This window comes from Aulonocara stuartgranti, assembly GCF_965226115.1.
Source record: "Aulonocara stuartgranti genome assembly, chromosome: 23".
Lineage (NCBI taxonomy): Eukaryota > Metazoa > Chordata > Actinopteri > Cichliformes > Cichlidae > Aulonocara > Aulonocara stuartgranti.
Window position 1 is genome coordinate 29,282,501 of NC_138958.1, and position 17,074 is coordinate 29,299,574.

The 17,074-nt window shown below is 40.2% G+C and overlaps 1 protein-coding gene across 3 annotated transcripts in view; it reads right to left on the bottom strand.

Moving 5' to 3' along the window:
• LOC309700908 (glycerol kinase-like) overlaps positions 1–16,785 on the bottom strand; it is a 33,405-nt gene extending 16,620 nt beyond the window's left edge. Inside the window, exons 1-21 of one of the 3 annotated variants that reach the window (XM_082524816.1) lie at positions 16,593–16,785; positions 14,732–14,805; positions 14,539–14,645; positions 14,372–14,449; positions 13,419–13,498; positions 13,111–13,248; positions 12,899–13,008; positions 12,704–12,770; positions 12,413–12,430; positions 11,109–11,144; positions 10,931–10,998; positions 10,802–10,844; positions 10,628–10,708; positions 9,551–9,629; positions 6,362–6,458; positions 6,200–6,284; positions 5,986–6,106; positions 4,524–4,667; positions 4,336–4,422; positions 3,104–3,190; positions 449–2,461 (exon numbers count right to left, since the gene is read on the bottom strand). In XM_082524816.1, coding sequence (XP_082380942.1) covers positions 2,451–2,461; positions 3,104–3,190; positions 4,336–4,422; positions 4,524–4,667; positions 5,986–6,106; positions 6,200–6,284; positions 6,362–6,458; positions 9,551–9,629; positions 10,628–10,708; positions 10,802–10,844; positions 10,931–10,998; positions 11,109–11,144; positions 12,413–12,430; positions 12,704–12,770; positions 12,899–13,008; positions 13,111–13,248; positions 13,419–13,498; positions 14,372–14,449; positions 14,539–14,645; positions 14,732–14,805; positions 16,593–16,685 — 1,704 coding nt within the window. In that variant the 5' untranslated portion in view covers positions 16,686–16,785 and the 3' untranslated portion in view covers positions 449–2,450. Of the gene's footprint in view, positions 1–448; positions 2,462–3,103; positions 3,191–4,335; positions 4,423–4,523; positions 4,668–5,985; positions 6,107–6,199; positions 6,285–6,361; positions 6,459–9,550; positions 9,630–10,627; positions 10,709–10,801; positions 10,845–10,930; positions 10,999–11,108; positions 11,145–12,412; positions 12,431–12,703; positions 12,771–12,898; positions 13,009–13,110; positions 13,249–13,418; positions 13,499–14,371; positions 14,450–14,538; positions 14,646–14,731; positions 14,806–16,592 lie in introns of those variants that run through there. The other 2 variants (XM_082524817.1, XR_014274805.1) reach the window with 2 other exon arrangements.
• Positions 16,786–17,074: the final 289 nt, after the last annotated feature.

Below are 17,074 nucleotides of genomic sequence, written 5' to 3' on the forward strand. Positions count from 1 at the left end.
ATTCTGCACAGCCACAGTCCTCGCTGTTGTCATCCTTGTCCAACAGTAAATCAATGATCACCTCGATGTGAGCTGTTTAGCCTATTTATGTTTTGCAGCTACAAACTCCACATTAGTGGTTGGAAGTTATACGTTACTTTTTTTTTTAAGCAGGGCAACAACAGTGTAACTAAGGAAACGAATATATTTTCTTGCTGGCTGTTAGATTTCATTTCACTGAAAGCAAAAACGTACTGACTCTGCATTTGTTGGTCATGTGTCAGTACACATCTCTCTAATAATGACATGTCACTTCAACAAGGAAACTGTCACTTGAAAAGCGATGGCATGCACATCCTTTTCCTCATTTCAAACATTTCTCAAGTCTGAGGGTTAGTTTGCAGTTTCTCTTTTACTGCAGATCTGACCTACAATCTTCAGAGAGGTCAGCACACCTGGAGCCGCAGAGTTTGGGCGAAATTGCTCTTTAATGTGACAGCAAGAAAAACACCAGTTCACATGACAAGTACAAATACTTTCCACTGTTGGTGCGTTTCAGGTAAGGACATGCAGGGAGGTGATGTCACTATTCAAAGCAATTTTCCCATTTCACAGTTAAAGGTCAGGGGGCAAACGTTGGCAGTTACACTTTGTTCTTCCATTGCTTTCCTCTCACATATTCATTTGTAAACTCTTTATATCACAACAGAATATTCAGCATTTTCACGTCATAAGAGGGCTGCATAATTTAATAGTCCAGGGTTACAGAGAGCAAGCACAGAAACAAACATGTACTGCCTACAACCTTCCCAACCAGGGACGCTCGTACTTCATCAGGCCCGACTGAAACTTAAGCCCCGACCACGAAGCAAAGAGAGCCACTTAAAGAGCTTGCGTCGGTTTGAATCATTTCACTGGAGAAACGTTCTGAACCTTTACGTTTTAGTGCAGCAAGTTAAAGTTTGTTTCAAACGAGCGTTCATTTGCATATCAGAAGCATGTTTTGCATGAACTGGAAACTAACTTCCATCATTTTAAATACTTTTTTTTTTAAAGCCCACAGAGACGCAACCAGTCGCTCAGAGCGACGGAAATCATGTTTACACATCATAATCATGGCCTGTTTAGGTGCAACTTGCACAGTTTAGACGATTTCCCACTGGGTGTAGTGAAACTTAAACGGAGCGCAACATGTTAAAAACAAAATATGTTTAGCTGTAATTGTGACTCAGAAATAAACAGGTTGCTACAGTTAATTAAAAAAAAAAAAAAAAAAAAAAAAGGGAAAAAAAGCCTCAAGCTTTGCCGTGAGCGATATTCTGCCGCATACATCTCCAGCCAAACAATGCAGGCAGCTAGCCAACATCACAGCTCAATCAATGTGGGGAGATAGAGGGGAGAAAGGGTGGGGAGGGATGCCTTCAGAGATTACATTCTGCATGGGCCTTTCATCAGGGTAGATGGCAGTTTTCACTGCAGCGATACCGAAAGTATTTCAGCTGCCACTGTAATTTTTTTTTTTTTTTTTGTTTGTTTGTTTTTTAAATGCTTCACTTATTTTTTTATTTTTTGCTTATCCAGTACATTCAACAAAAAGCAGGTGTCGCCCAAAAATGAGCGTACCAGCTTAATCTGGATGATCACAGATGAATCTCAGGGTGAACAGACCTTGTCAACCATGACTAGGCTTACACCATTGAATCCATTTTGGGCTGAACAGTAACCAAGTTACAACTTGCTGCTGCCGTTTTGTTTCCTGGTGTAAGAATATGCATGTGCGGCTTTCCTCATACACTGCACTCCCACGGATATCCAAACAACCGATCAAGTATGTACAGGTTCACTTTCACTAAAAGCAGACCCGTCAGTGCACCACGTCCCACCTGTCCCTTCAGTTTTACTACAGACTACCTCAAACTTTCTGTGTCCTAATCCCAACTGTTCAAAACAAGAAAAAATACATATACACCATACAAAGACTCGTTAGGACAGATCGTCTAAACAAAAACAAAGAAAAAAAATTATAAAGTGCTCTAAAAAAAGTTCCTGTAGCTCACTGTGGAGGGTCTGAGGGTTACACAGTTCAAGGTTAACCGTGACAAACAAATTAGACAGCATTTCGCACTTACACATTTACAAGTATCTACATAAATAGTCAGAAATGCATCACCCTGTAAAAAAAGGAAAGGAAACACTGCATGTGCAATGCTGCTAAAATTAATGGATACCGTACTGATGTGTTCTTTGCCACAAATATAATTTTTTAAAAATTAAATAACCATGAAAATGATATTGAAGATGTCCCGTTAGTCAGAGTTGTCCTGATTTCGTACTCGGCGGTGAGGCTCAGCAGGAGGTCTGTGTCTCTCTCTGGAATGATTTTTGGGTAAGATTTCAACAAGAGCACAAGCGCTGGTCCTGTTTCCTCTCCCCCCCATCCACGTCAATTTAATGCCTCCAGAAATCACAGTCTACTTGTGGCCTGAAAGAAAAGTAACAAAGGGGCACACATTTCATTTTGAGAAAGGTTTACTCTCCACTAGAGCTGTCAAATAGTAAGGCTTTTTAAAAGTGTAATAAGTACTAACACAAAAGCTCACCTAACGTCAAACTGTTCCAATTGAGTGCTTGCAAAGGTAAATTGGTAATTTGTTTTTAAAAATCTGAACAGCTGGCACTACAACCATGAACAGGATGGAACAAGAGCTCTTTTTATTATGTAGAGTGATAGTTGTCAAGTTAGGAAATCTGAACTTTAATTGAGCGACTTTGGAAACTTGTTTCCAAAAAAGTTCATCATGTTTAACCTGCAATGTTTACCTACAACACCCTCAGTTACTTGTTTTTATTCTGTCTCTCTATCAAAGCAGTTTTTAATGAGTCATTGTTCAAAATAATTTTCATTTCCTGGAACTTGCTTCACCTCATCAGTTCATGCTCTGACTGAAACAAGCCTTTTTAGCTGCCATTACCCTCCCTTTAAGCTAACATTCCTGTAAATGCAAACAACAGGTAGGTGGAGCTTCTGTGCTCGCAACTGGAGCTGCGCACCCGAGACATCTGCTCCACCTGTGACACACGTAAACACTGGCATCACATATGAGTATAGAGTAGACATACTGACCTGTGAGGTATTTCGCTCCAATTAACATCAGCATGCTGCCAATGATGTAGAAGCCAAGCGGGACGCTGCTGAAGATACTGGTTTCACCTTTTCCATGAAACGAGCACGGAACAGAGAAGAAGAGAGACGATGATTCTGAGCAGCGAACTAAAAACAAGTCAAAATGGCCTCTACCTCTGCACACTGTAGTAACATAGGAAAATATACACTACTTCGCAAAAGTCTTGATCCACTCGTCATTTCCTTATACTACCAAACCCCTGCACTGCTTGGGTTTCAGGTAAAGATCCATATACTGGTAAATTTACCAGAACAATACTGAATATAATAATATAACACATATGTTAGATGTCAAAGTTGAACAATATAAATATATTCAAATAATATAAATATATATTGTAACATTAATTAGGAATAAACATAGATATCTTAGAATCAGTATAGTGTGATTTTTGCTTCCATGCACCCAGAGTTTCTTTTCTTTAAGCGGTGTTGAGCAACAGTTCTCCAGAATTTTTCAAGGTCTTTCAAAGGTGTTCTTTGGACATTGGTTGCTTTTTCACTCATTTTCAGTCCAGTCCTTGTACCTGCCTATTTTCAGAGGAATGATTTTTGTTTGTGCTAACTCAGGGGATGAACCAGTGTTGTGTCTACTCAAAGAACCGATTTTAAGCTTTGATTGGCAGCAGCTTCATTTATCAGCATGGCAATGATCCCAAACACACTGCTGATAAAGGAAAAGCATACCTAGATAGAAAAACGCACAGTAAAACCCAAGCAGTCATGGATTGGCCACCCCAGAGCCCGGACCTCAACATAGTACAAGAGTTTTGCACAGTACTGCATGTTATCTTAGCTTCTTGAACATATAAATGAGTTTTTCAGGAACAATATTTTAAAAATATTCATTGCAAGCACACAGCTGCATGATAGTGTTAGTTAAACAAATGGGGATGTTCTTCTGATAACAACAGAAGAACATCCCCATACAGCATAATAATCACCTAATTTGACTATACCAGATTACAGATTGAGCCGTGGATAAACTCATGAGCTTCATAATGTTTTGACTAAAATCACCTATCAGTAATATCAGGGCAGTAACGTTTTTTTTTTTTAAACGACAGGCGTCAAAATACATGAATGTGTCTTTTATTGTTTGAGGTATTGTTTTTTGATTTATGGCCTCGTCTTGGAGTTTAAACCTTTTCTGAGCTGTGAGTGCTTCCCACCGTTTCCATTGCAAACAGGCTCCATCGTCTCCCAGTTCATGGATTTCTCAACAGCCTTCTTCCACCGAGCATATCGAAACTCGCTCTCTGTAGAACATAGATAAGTGTGTTTACTTTTAAGCATCGCATATTTTAAGCATTATCTGATCTCATCAGCCAGCCAGAGCTCTGGCAGCAGGCCAACGTACCTTCGGGGTTGATTTGAGGTTCGAACTTCTCTGACGTCACTTCGCTCAGGTCCTCGGGGTTCAGACTCCAAACGCTCACCCCCTCTGCTGCTCCTGCTGCCATCGCTGCACCGAGAGCTGTGGTCTCAGGCATGGATGGTTTCACTGGAAATGGACATTATATTTACTCATGATTAGGGATGGGTATCGAAACCCGGTTCTTGTTGAGAACCGGTTCCCACTGTTTCAATTCCTTGGAATTGTTTGCCATTTTTGCAAACGATTCCCTTATCGATTCCAGTCGCCCCAAATGACGTCACCACGTTGCGGAGCATCATTTACCTGGCAGGAAACATGGCGGCTCAAACGCTCCAAAGTTTGACCACTGGGCAACTTGCAATACTTGCAAAGTAGATGTTTCATTTAAGGGAGGAAACACTCCGAATATGCAAAAGCATTTGCTCACAAAACACACGATGACCTTAAATAAATGTCGTGTTTTTAATTCCGCTCTCCGGACTCGTGAATCTCAACCCAGCAGCAGCGGTAACGTTTGCACGTCCTCTCCCGTTAATGCGGCAGGTAAATAATCAACTAACAGTGCATATTATGTTAGCGCGATCTGCCTTATTACAAAACCTGCCATTACTGTGCATTTAGGTGACCATGATGAGAGAGACTGACAGAGTCTGGCTCAGATGCTGGCAGTTCTCGCTGCAGTCTACCGGTAGCGTCTCCTTTCAGGCCAGGATAGACGAATGTCACCGAGCAGTGACTAAGTTTGTGGTCAAAGGCTTGCACCCATTTGCCAGCAGATGCCCCCAATTTGACTTTGGTAAGTGAATGTGTTTAATTGTAGGCAGGGACATTACTGGATATTCTTGTGTAATTGCTACAGAATAATTTATGTTAAACTTTGTTATTGCTACAGAAGAATATTTATTTTATTATTTTACATTTACAATTTTTTTTTCCTGGGGTCCCTGTGACACCCCATTGAAGAGCCGTAGGCTGGATCTCTTAAGATCTCACTGTTGGGTTTGTAAGGCCATGTTACTCCTAAATTTCTATCTTGTTCAAAGAGAAGATATAAAACAAAGTTCTAAGCTAATCGACCTTGGTGTTCTCCTTTTTTAAAAAGAATCGATAAGAGAATCGATAAAGAATCGAATCGTTAAACAGAATCAAAAATAGAATCGGAATCGTGAAAATCTTATCAATACCCATCCCTACTCATAATAATAACAACAACAGAAAAATGACAAATACATGTATATATGAATGAGCTATTATACATCATACTACATATGAAAAAACACTTATGTTAGTGGCTCAACTTCAGAGGCATTTCTTGTTCAGTAGTTTTACATCAGATAAATAGATATAACTTGTGGTTGCATGACTGGTTTGGTCAGTGCTTAACAAATAACCGTGTCAACTTCCTTGTGGCATGACACTTGGGCGGAGTGAACGGCACTCCTACCAACAGGGATGCAGAGGATGTCCGCCTGCAGCTGCATCAGCAGCTTGTTGGATGTCATTCCTCCGTCTACCTGGAGCTGTGTCAGCGGGATGCCGCTGTCCTGGTTCATGGCGTCCAGTATCTGCACACATCATCATATCAATGCGGTTTTTTTAAAGCAAAGGCAAACATTTCACTAGCTGAACACTAGTTTTCAAGAGAACAAAGCGCGTACCTCTCGTGTCTGGAAACAGACGGCTTCCAGAGCAGCAAAAGCGAGGTGGCTCTTATTAGTGAACTGAGTTAGCCCACAAATGATTCTGTGACACGGAGAAAGTTTGATTCAGACAGGTGCATTTCAGCAGACGCTTTAAGATGTTCACCACAGTCTCAGTACCCTCGTGCGCTGGGCTCCCAGTAAGGTGCGTAAAGGCCCGAAAACGCAGGAACGAAGTAACAGCCGTAAGATGTGCCGACAGAAGCAGCCAACTTCTCTGCAGCGGGGAAAAAAAAACAAAAAACACAAAACGGCAAATGAAGTAAAAATTCTGTGAACACTGATGTCATAAACAGCTGTCTAGTTTATACATTTTTTAATGTCTTGCTGCTTTTTGTATAAGTTCATACTCAAGTTAAAAACAAAAACACTAAAGCTATTCTGTTATACCTGTATGCAAAAAATGCACTGCACCCAAAATATTTCATAGTTCAGCAAAACTGATCAATCTAATAAACTTAAACCTGCTCCATCCTCCCTATTCTGGTATTTTAAAGAGTAAGCAACCTAACTAATAGGGTTCTAAAACTCCCAGCAAAAAAATGAATGAATAAATAAATAAATAAATAAATAAAATAGGGAACCACCCACCCTCCACCTCATGATGCTTAATCAACGTAATCAACTTTAATTTGATGCAGTGTGAAAAAAAATGAAAAATGCACAGAAATCAATTATTTTTCAAGAATAATTAAATAGATTCAACATCTTTCTTCAACAGAACTGCAGACTGCACAGATGGCACCTTCCCAACGGAAAAAGTACTATAGCTTACTAGGGTATATTAGACTTAATAGTTACTATATACAGTAATTGACTTCTATACATTTTACATCAGATTAAAACTTTGGGTGTAAGATTCAGATAATTATTTATTAAAAGCCAGACATTTTACCGTATTTACCGCACTATAAGGCGCACGTAAAATCCTTAAATCTTCACAAAAATCGACAGTGCGCCTTATAATCTGGTGCGCCTTATGTATGAATTTTGGTTTGTGCTTACTGACCTCGAACCGGTTTTATGTGGCACACTACGCTCAAAAATCTGTCAAAAAAAGATTTTTAGTGCCACTTTTTGGAGCATTACGGTTACCGTTGCCAGGAGCCTCGCGGAGTAATACGTACTGTGCTTCAACACAACATTACCGTGTTGTGTGTGTATAACGACTCCAAAATGGCACCCGCGAAGAGACACGCTTACGAAGCTGATTTTAAACTTCGAGCAATTAGTTATGCAGAAGAGAATTGAAATAGAGCAGCTGCGAGACAATTCGGCATTAATGAGTCCATGGTGCGCAAGTGGAGGAAGCAAAAAGATGACCTAAAACAAGTAAAGAAGACCAAAAGGAGTCTCCGAGGGAACAAGGCGCGATGGCCGCAGTTAGAGGACAAAATTGAACAGTGGGTTATTGAACAGAGAACAGCAGGTAGAAGTGTCTCTACAGTCTCTATTCGACTCAAGGCAACAGCGGTAGCACGTGACATGCAGATCAACGACTTTCGAGGGGGACATTCTTGGTGCTTCCGTTTTATGAAAAGGCATAATCTCTCAATCCGCACAAGAACTACTGTCTCACAGCAACTGCCAAACGATTACAAAGAAAGTTGGCCATTTTCCGCACCTACTGCCAGAATAAGATCACTGAAAAGAAGATCCGGCCAGAACACATCACTAACATGGACGAGGTCCCCCTCACCTTTGACATCCCCGTGAACCGTACTGTCGAGAAAACAGGGACCAGTACGGTATCTATACGCACCACAGGGAACGAGAAGTCATCCTTCACTGTAGTTCTGGGCTGCCAAGCTAATGGCCAGAAACTACCACCCATGGTCATTTTCAAGAGGAAGACTTTGCCAAAAGAAAGGTTTCCGGCCGGCGTCATCGTCAAGGCTAACTCAAAGGGCTGGATGGACGAAGAGAAAATGAGCGAGTGGCTGAGGGAAGTTTATGTCAAGAGACTGGATGGCTTTTTCCACAAATCTCCGTCTCTTTTGATCTACGACTCCATGCGCGCCCATCTCACCGAGGCTGTCAAAACCCAAGTGAAGCAAACTAATTCGGAGCTTGCCGTCATTCCGGGTGGATTAACCAAAGAACTCCAACCACTAGATATTGGTATCAACAGGTCGTTCAAAGTTAAATTACGAGCTGCGTGGGAGCATTGGATGACAGAAGGCGAACACACATTCACGAAGACAGGGAGGCAACGCCGAGCGAGTTACGCCACTATCTGCCAATGGATCGTGGATGCTTGGGCTAAGGTATCAGTCTCAAGTGTCGTCCGAGCTTTCACGAAGGCTGGAATAATCACTGAACAGCTAAGTAAAAGCAACGAGACTGATTCAGATAATGATGAGAGGGATCCGGGCATGCTTGATGCCGAAATTGCCCAGCTGTTTAACTCAGACACTGAAGGTGAAGAGTTTGATGGATTTGTGGAAGTTGAATGAACTGGAAATGTAAGTGTATTGTTAAATATTTGATGTTTAACAGCTTAACAATGTTAATAGTTACTGTGAATGAGTTGGTTAAATTTTAACTCATCTGATCGTTTTATTCTGCTGAATGCACTTTAAACGCCTTTTAATCCGGTGTGAGAGGGATCCGGGCATGCTTGATGCCGAAATTGCCCAGCTGTTTACCGTAACTCAAACACGGAAGGTGAAGAGTTTGAGGGAATTGTGGAAGTTGAATGTACCGTACTGGAAAAAGTGTATTTTTCAATATTTAATGTGTTACAGCTTAACAGTGTTAAGAGTTACTGTGAATGAGCTTAACAAAGGTCGAATATTTTACACACACACACACACACACACACACACACACACACACACACACACTCTATACGAAGGGGATAAATAGAATAAATAGGAATAAAAAGAAAAATACAAGTGAATTGCACATTTCAAGTATGGAGTCTATTGCACCGTTGACTATTAAGGATCCTGGTGTAGAACGTAAATAAATTCTAAAAACAGCTTATCAAGCTTAAACGCGCTGCTGTTGGTCAGCCGCTGATTTCCTCATTCTGGCCCGAAGTAGGCGATAGACAAACAAGAGAGACGGACTCACGACAGAAAAGCCGATCAGCTGATCATTGATCAGTTTCATGATTGAAGTAGCAGCAGGAGAGGGAGGGAGAGAGAAGAGGCAGTCGCTCCAATCCAGTAATTTATGTCAGTATCGGACCGATACGCAATATCGGATCGGTCCATCTCTATACATGTACAAAGTCAACTTTTATTATTCCTTTTACAGATAATCCGGATACACCACATGCCCCGAACCAAGAGCAGAACCTACCAAGTTCTTCAGATGATCCAATGATCCCGAGATTGTCCTGCAACCAGCGGACCACAGCTCCAGCGATGGCCACGGAGCCCTGACAGCAAAGAGCAGGAAAACAAAAACAATACATATTCAGATTACCTGTCATTTCACAGATACTCACATTTCTGTATCCTCTTTGGAAGACTAAACGGGCCAAAATCTAAATAAATATATAGCTCACTTAATAAATAAGAAAATTATTATTTTTTAGCTAACTAAAAATTTCCTTGGTTTTTAGTAAAAAAAAAAAAAAAAAAAAAAAAAAAAATCAATTTCAGCTGATAGGTGTGTTCATTGTATGTGTGTGTTCATTGTGAGTCCTATTCTGATTTCCTTAAATATCGCCTCTGACATCTGCCCTCCGCTCTGAAACTAACCCGAGTTAAAAACAAAAAGTCAAAATGCAATTAAAAAAAAAAAATAAAACCAATTAAAAAATGCTAAACTACAGCTGCAACATACATATACTCACATCTGTATTAATCCCCTTATTTTATAATTTATTTAATTCTCTTTGTTTATCTTTAATTCCTTCTTTTTTTTTTTTTTTTAATTGATCTTGCCTTTGCAATTCCTGCCCACTTTTCCCCAGTTGTATTTATTATTTTTAAACCTTGTTTATACATTTACACTCAAATGTATACAGTGCCACTGTGCCAGCTCAAATTTGAGAATAAAAACGTGACTTCCGTCATTCTTAGCTTTAAACACGTTTTTGACAGATTTCTAAAATATTTGCATTTTCTTGGTTTTATGACATGAAATTCATTAAATTATTGGATTTTTATGAAAAATCATGAAAACCTTATATCGGAACACCTGAAAGAGTTTTAACAAATTATTATTAAAACGAAGTTAAGTTATTTATTTATTTTTATTTATTTTTTTTTTTTAACAAAGTCAATCATGTGTTTTTGATTTTGGCAGTTTTTGTCCTCCATACTTCGGAAAAAAGCTGAAGGATTAGAGAGAATATTATGAAAGTGGGCGTTATCGTTTTGATATCCATGTCAAATATCACTTTATTTATATATGCTGTATATACTGTACCTCCAGTGCATAACAGGCAGGCTTGTCCCGACCAAGTTTGTACGCCACAGTGGTCAGAAGTCCGTGCTCTGACATCACAGGCTGTAAAACAGCAGACACAAGAAAAGTAGCACTCTATGTAAATGCCTGTACGATGGTACCACAGTGTTTAAACTCAAGTCTTAGGTAGAGGACCTTAACCCCAGTGTTTCGCAGGAGAAAGCAGCCGGTCCCATACCTGAAACATAATAAACTCCTACTTAGCTGGATTTTTAGCAAAGGGGTCAAGTTTTAATAAAAAGCAGACCTATAAATATCACCTACGTGTTTTTAGCCTGCCCGTCCTGAAAGCACATCTGCCCAACAAGCGCTGCTGACTGATCCCCAAGACACTGTTTATTTTTTAAATAGAATACATACACATATTGGATTAACCTCTCACACTGCATGACAAACACTAAAACAATATTAAAAAATTTTTTAAAAATTAAGTCAGACTTACCCCTGATATTGGAATACCTGAAAGAGCCCCTGATTTCTGGCAAGAGAAAAAAATGAAAGCAAGTATAAGCACCTAACAGTAAAATGGCATCAACTGTCTCTTGTATTAAGTAGATGTTGACACTCATGCCTGATTATAACTGGGATTTTTTTTTTTGTTGTTGTTGTTAAAATCGTAAACCAATAGCACAAAAACTAAATTTTAAACACTACGAACAATAGCCTGAAAAAAGAAAAAAAAAAAAAAAAAAAAAGGGGGGGGGGGGGGGGCGATTCATTATTATTTGACTGTATGAAGCCAAATAACAAAAACATACTGCTGAAATTTGAATTGTACAGAGTTTAGTATAACAGTGAAATCACAGTGAGGGAAACAAAGGCGGGTGAGTGTGAACCTGTATCTACTAAAATGTCTTCACTCCTACACGTGGCTTCGGTATGACATTTAAAAAGGTACATAAAAAGTCGATGAAATAAAATCATGCCCAAGAGTGAAGAGATTTAGAAGATGGGATGCTGGAGGAGAAGAAGATGGTCCACCAATGACAACCACCCCAGGAGCATGCCACCACAGTGAACAGGGTCCATCTAGCACATTTCCAATAGAGCTGACATGGTTGTGTACTGGCTGTAAAAACACTCACTGGTCTTTTCTACTTCTACAGTTTCTCTGCTCTATTGATGGTAATGCCTGCAATCGGTCACTTGGGGGCAGCAAAATGAGCTGTGATAAGAACAATGCTTTATAATGACTGAGGGGAAATCTTTGGAGCAAATATTACTGAAGTCAGGGCAAAGATTTAGTTTCCGTGTATGCACAGTCACTCTGGATCTACTCATAATGGGTGCATGAAAGAAAAAGAGCTGCTTTGCCATGTGCATTTGGGCTCAGCCAAAAAACATGCCCACCCAAAGCATCAACAGGCAGGCTGCAGTGATAAACCTTTCCTAGCATGACAAAGACTAAAAGTAAAAAACACTTTCTGTACACTTTTATATTTAGTTACTAAAGTCACATCATAGTGAAAACGCTGATCTTTCTTCAGTTTATTCATAATTCTTGCTTTTTACCTTTTTACATTGTTTTTCCATCTTTGGCTACACAAATGTCACAATAGCATCTTATCAGAGGTTACTCTTATTCCCACCTCTACTCTAAATGCTTGACGCTTAATCTAATGGAAACATTAGCCTTCATATGAATCTTGGAAATGCACTGAGTGATGGTGTGTTTGTGTTGGGTTAAAAGCAGGATGGGTTGGCTTTGCATGTGAAGGAAAATAGGGATGGTGAGTTCTTACTTACCCGGCTAGAACATATTTTCTACCAGTGAGAGAAGAGAGACAATGGCACACAAAAAATGCCTAAAAGAATTTCTCAATCAACTTTCATGCACTTAAACAGTCTGAAAGCACACTGAGGTAAGTACAAACACAAAACAAAACTCTTATCATCTTTTAGAGTCTCGCTGCATGAGGCAATGCACTCTCTGAACACTAGAGTCACTCTAACAGTGAAATCTTTAGTGTAAAAAGTTAATATAACCACAGATTATAGTGATTTTGTGATTAGGAGAGACAGTGTGCGTATGCTTACCATAAGGCCGTATATTTCTGATGAGCTCCTCACCCTGGGTAAGATCTCCATAGGAATACCAAAATATCTGATGGCATTGAGAGGTGAGACTTCAGCAGAATAATTTTAGAGGTGTTATAGGTGGTATTTCCCCACCCTCTTCACCAATATGATAGAATACATAAATAACTATGATGTGACTTTCAGCTCTCATACTTGCAAAGTTCTGGATCCCAGTCCATCGTGTGAATGTTAAACAGCATGGTTCTGCTGGCGTTGGTCACGTCCGTGCAGTGGACTCCACCTGACTTACCCCCTGTCAGACACTGCGCCACAAATAAAGAAACACAAATAAAGTCAATATAGTTTTCCACTTTATTCAAAGAACATGTCTATGACTTCTCTTAAAGAAGGAAGCCTGTGACTACCCAAATAAGCCAGGAGTCGACTGTGCCGAACATGGCGCGGTGCGAGACCACAGCTTGGTGGACCTCGTCCACGTTGTCCATCAACCAGCGAAGTTTGACGGCGCTGAAGTAAGTGCTGATCGGGAGCCCCGTTTTATGCTGCAGGGTGGCAATGACATGAATGTGAATCTCTTATGTGAGGCCATACACAAAATACACAGGGATTAAAAAACATTATAAACTCAAATAGATGAAAATAGCCAACACCATCCTACCTAAACTGCACTCAACAGAACAAAAGTGCAAACTCAAACACGGATCAACGTTACCTTCAAGTGGTTCTTATTTCTTCCTGGAGTTTTATTTATAAGCCGCTCAACTGTTGACTGAGTCCGCAGGTCCAGCCACACTAAATAGAGGCATGGCAGTTATTTCACAACATCCACAATCAGACCAACAGCACCCTGATGTAGTAACAGTCATGGCTGCTTGTGTTGAACATGGCAGTGCATAAACCAGAAATCCCTGCAGGCCAAAACATTAAGCGATAAATGCTCTTGTGCCAAGCTGATGCCAGCTGGGTCCAGATTTCTTGTGTCCTCATAAAGATGCAAAGGTGGGAGCCAATAAAAATAAAGTTGGCTTTTTGGAGGGAACTGAGAGGCTGCATACACTCACTGGCCAAATTATTAGGTACATTTTCCAAGCAGGGTGCTGGAAACATCCCTCAGATGTTTTGGTCCATAATAACATGACAGCATGCACATCCATGATGTGAATCTGCTGTTCCACCACAGTCATCTACTTATTGTGAGATTGGTGGTTTGATCCCTCGCTCCTCCAGTCTGGAAGTCGAGGGCAAAGATACTGAATCCCAAGATGCCCCCAATGCATTCATTAGAGTGTGAGTGTATATGTGTGAATGAGGCTCAAACAGAAGTGAAAAGCACCACTTTATAACTAAAACAACATGACAAAGCAAACATTGAAATGTTAAAACTACACAAAAAGAAGGTGTTCAATTGAGTAGCTAAAATAAACAAAAGTCTAAATGAATATAATCAAGTTACACCAGGTAAACAGCTTAATAAAATAATAAAGAGCTATAAAGTGCCTTTATCTATACAAATAGCTCAATAAATTCAAAAAAGCAAGATTTAAAAAGCGAATAAATAGAATATCAAATATCAGGCGGCATTAAGAAGTCAGTGCTTATTTCAATGCTAATGTCAGGTCTGTAGGACACACATCAAACAAGTCGCACAGAGATATCAGACTGTACCGATTGCATTGTAGAGAGGCTCCCCCGTCTCTTTGTCCCAAACAAGCGTGGTCTCTCTTTGATTGGTCACTCCAATAGCTGGACAAATTTAAACAGCAGAGGTTTCAGAGCTTTGAAATGGATGAAAATGGTGCTCAGGTGGCAGCGTGAACCCCATGCACACATACCTTTGATGTTGGAGATGTCAATGTTGAGCTGCGTCAGCTTTTCACATGTCCGCTCCATGCACTCGTACACCGACTGCAGGATTTCTTTGGGATCCTCCTCCACCCAGCTTAACATCGCGAGAAGAATCCATTTTTAAAACAGATAAACATGTGTGGTGTGACGTGGAGGATTTTCAGTAGTTTTATCACTCACCCTTCTTTTGGGAAGCTCTGTTTGATTTCCACCTGATGATGGCTGAGGAGCTCTGCTGTTTTTGAATTAAACACCTTAAAAGAGACAAAACGTCACAGTGCCTTTACAGATAGGATTCTGGGAAAGCTTCCCAGGCCTGCTTTTTTTCCTGTTTCAGCACAACAACATGAAAGGCTTTTCCACGCCATCATTTACATTTTCCCAGCAGCTGTGGGCTTTAAACTGTCATTCGTTGAATCACAAACCTGCTTTTCTAAACTATGCAGCTGCCATCAAGGGAAAAAAATTAATTAATTAATTAAAACACTCTGGGAATATTACAAACATCTCATCTCATGCACCACTATCTTGAGATGACGTTAGCCAAGAAAACTTGTATTAAATTGACATTGGACAAACTCGACAAAGCTACTTGCTAATTTTTATTGGGCCGATGACTTGATTACACAAGTAATAATAGGACAGCAAACCTCCTTACATCCACAAATGCCACCTTATGGCAACAATAATCGCAGGTTTTAGTGTCAGTGTTGGTATGTTTGACATTCTGATTTAGCAGAAGAAAAAAATAACTAAAGTGAGATAATTTAATCTTACAGGATAATATCATTTTTGATTTAAAAAAATTAAAGACATCATTTGCAGTTGAAAAAAAGATGATACATTGCAATCCATGTTACTGCAATATTTAGCATATCGCCAAAATGTTAAAAATATTGTATCGTGACTGAAGTACTGTGACAATATGTCACTATTATGGGGTCTCTGGTGATTTCCACTTCTACTGGGGGCTGGAGTTTATCTAAGCTGTCACAGGGCAAGAGGTGGGGTACACCCTAGACAGACCTGACATAGCAATATGCAACCGGTGTTAGAGGAAGCAAGTGTTAAAGCGATAAGCAGTGTAAACTCTGCATAGCATATGTCACCCCAGGACAATTATCACCTTCAAAAATACCTCTGCACATGTCTTGTGGTATTAGATGCAAAGATACAGTCGGTGCAAGAACACTGGAACAATAAATAAAATAAAATGTGCAAAACTACGTTAAAAAAATGTAAATAAATAAAATCAGCAAAAATATTACCTTTTACTTGTTATGAAACGTTTAAATGCCACAGAACACACATTCACTTCACCCATGTGTCTTTATCTGACAGCTGAGGTGACTCAGAGCAATTAAACTCTTGGCACTCAAATATCAGCCACACCCAAGGACATAAACAAAAAAAGAACACATGTTAAAACAAAAGTAGCTGACTGTTTTAGGTGTGTGGCTCGTCTTCCTTTCTCTTGTTAAATACATTAAATTATACATACGGTCTAACGTTTCTGTCTTTTTTTTTTGGCAATACTATGTAATTTATATTTCTTGTATTACTATTTGAGTTCGGTGCTTTATAGGAAAGTTTACTACTTGTTAACTGAAACTAGTGCATTTTTCCTAGCTTTATTCTTCTTCTTTTGCCTCCATGTCCTTCATGTGCAAATCTTTGTCAACCATTCCTGGAATTGAGGCCTACATGGTACAAATTTCCCTTTATACAGATTCCAATAGAAGCTCAGAATCAACATTTATTGGGAAAACAAGAACCAGGCACGATCATCCAACTTGATGAATAAGGTAGTTTATCTTATGTTTTGTTTTTTTACAGGGAGCACAGACTGCTACTGCAGTAAAGTGAAACGATACCAGACATTTGTTATGAATATATAGATTTCCTCTGTAGATACAGTACTGTGAGTTCCCGCATGAAAAGCACAGCCAAGGACACCGGCGGCTCTGTCCACAGTCATTTAAATGTGACCCGCTAGCTAGAGGAGACCCTCCTGCCCCTGCTGTCTCCCGGTTTGTCTTACCAGAAAGCGGGTGGAGCTCGTGCCCTGGTCGATAGCAGCAACCAGTGGCCCCAGCATTATCCGGTGGGAAGACGCGGCCATGGTGCCGTTCATGGGCAGCCCCGGAGCTACGGGCACGGAACTGTACAGGAAACCGATTATTCCCACCGGCGAAGCGGTTCCGTGCTCAGGCAAAGTCGGTGGGTCAGTCGCTGCCTTTAAACGTAGCGGCCACTAGTGATGACGCAACTGTCTGTAATCGTGTCTCATGCGGACCAATACAATGTTCCCAAAAAAGTACCATTTTCAACGAGCATTAGGTACTTGAGCTGAAGTGTAAGGCGATTCAAGAAAGTTCTGCAGACTCACTAACAAAAATAGTAGTTCCCATACCGGGAGTCGAACCCGGGCCGCCTGGGTGAAAACCAGGAATCCTAACCGCTAGACCATATGGGACGTTAATCAAGGGGTGTGATGTCGGATATTTATATTGCCATTTGACA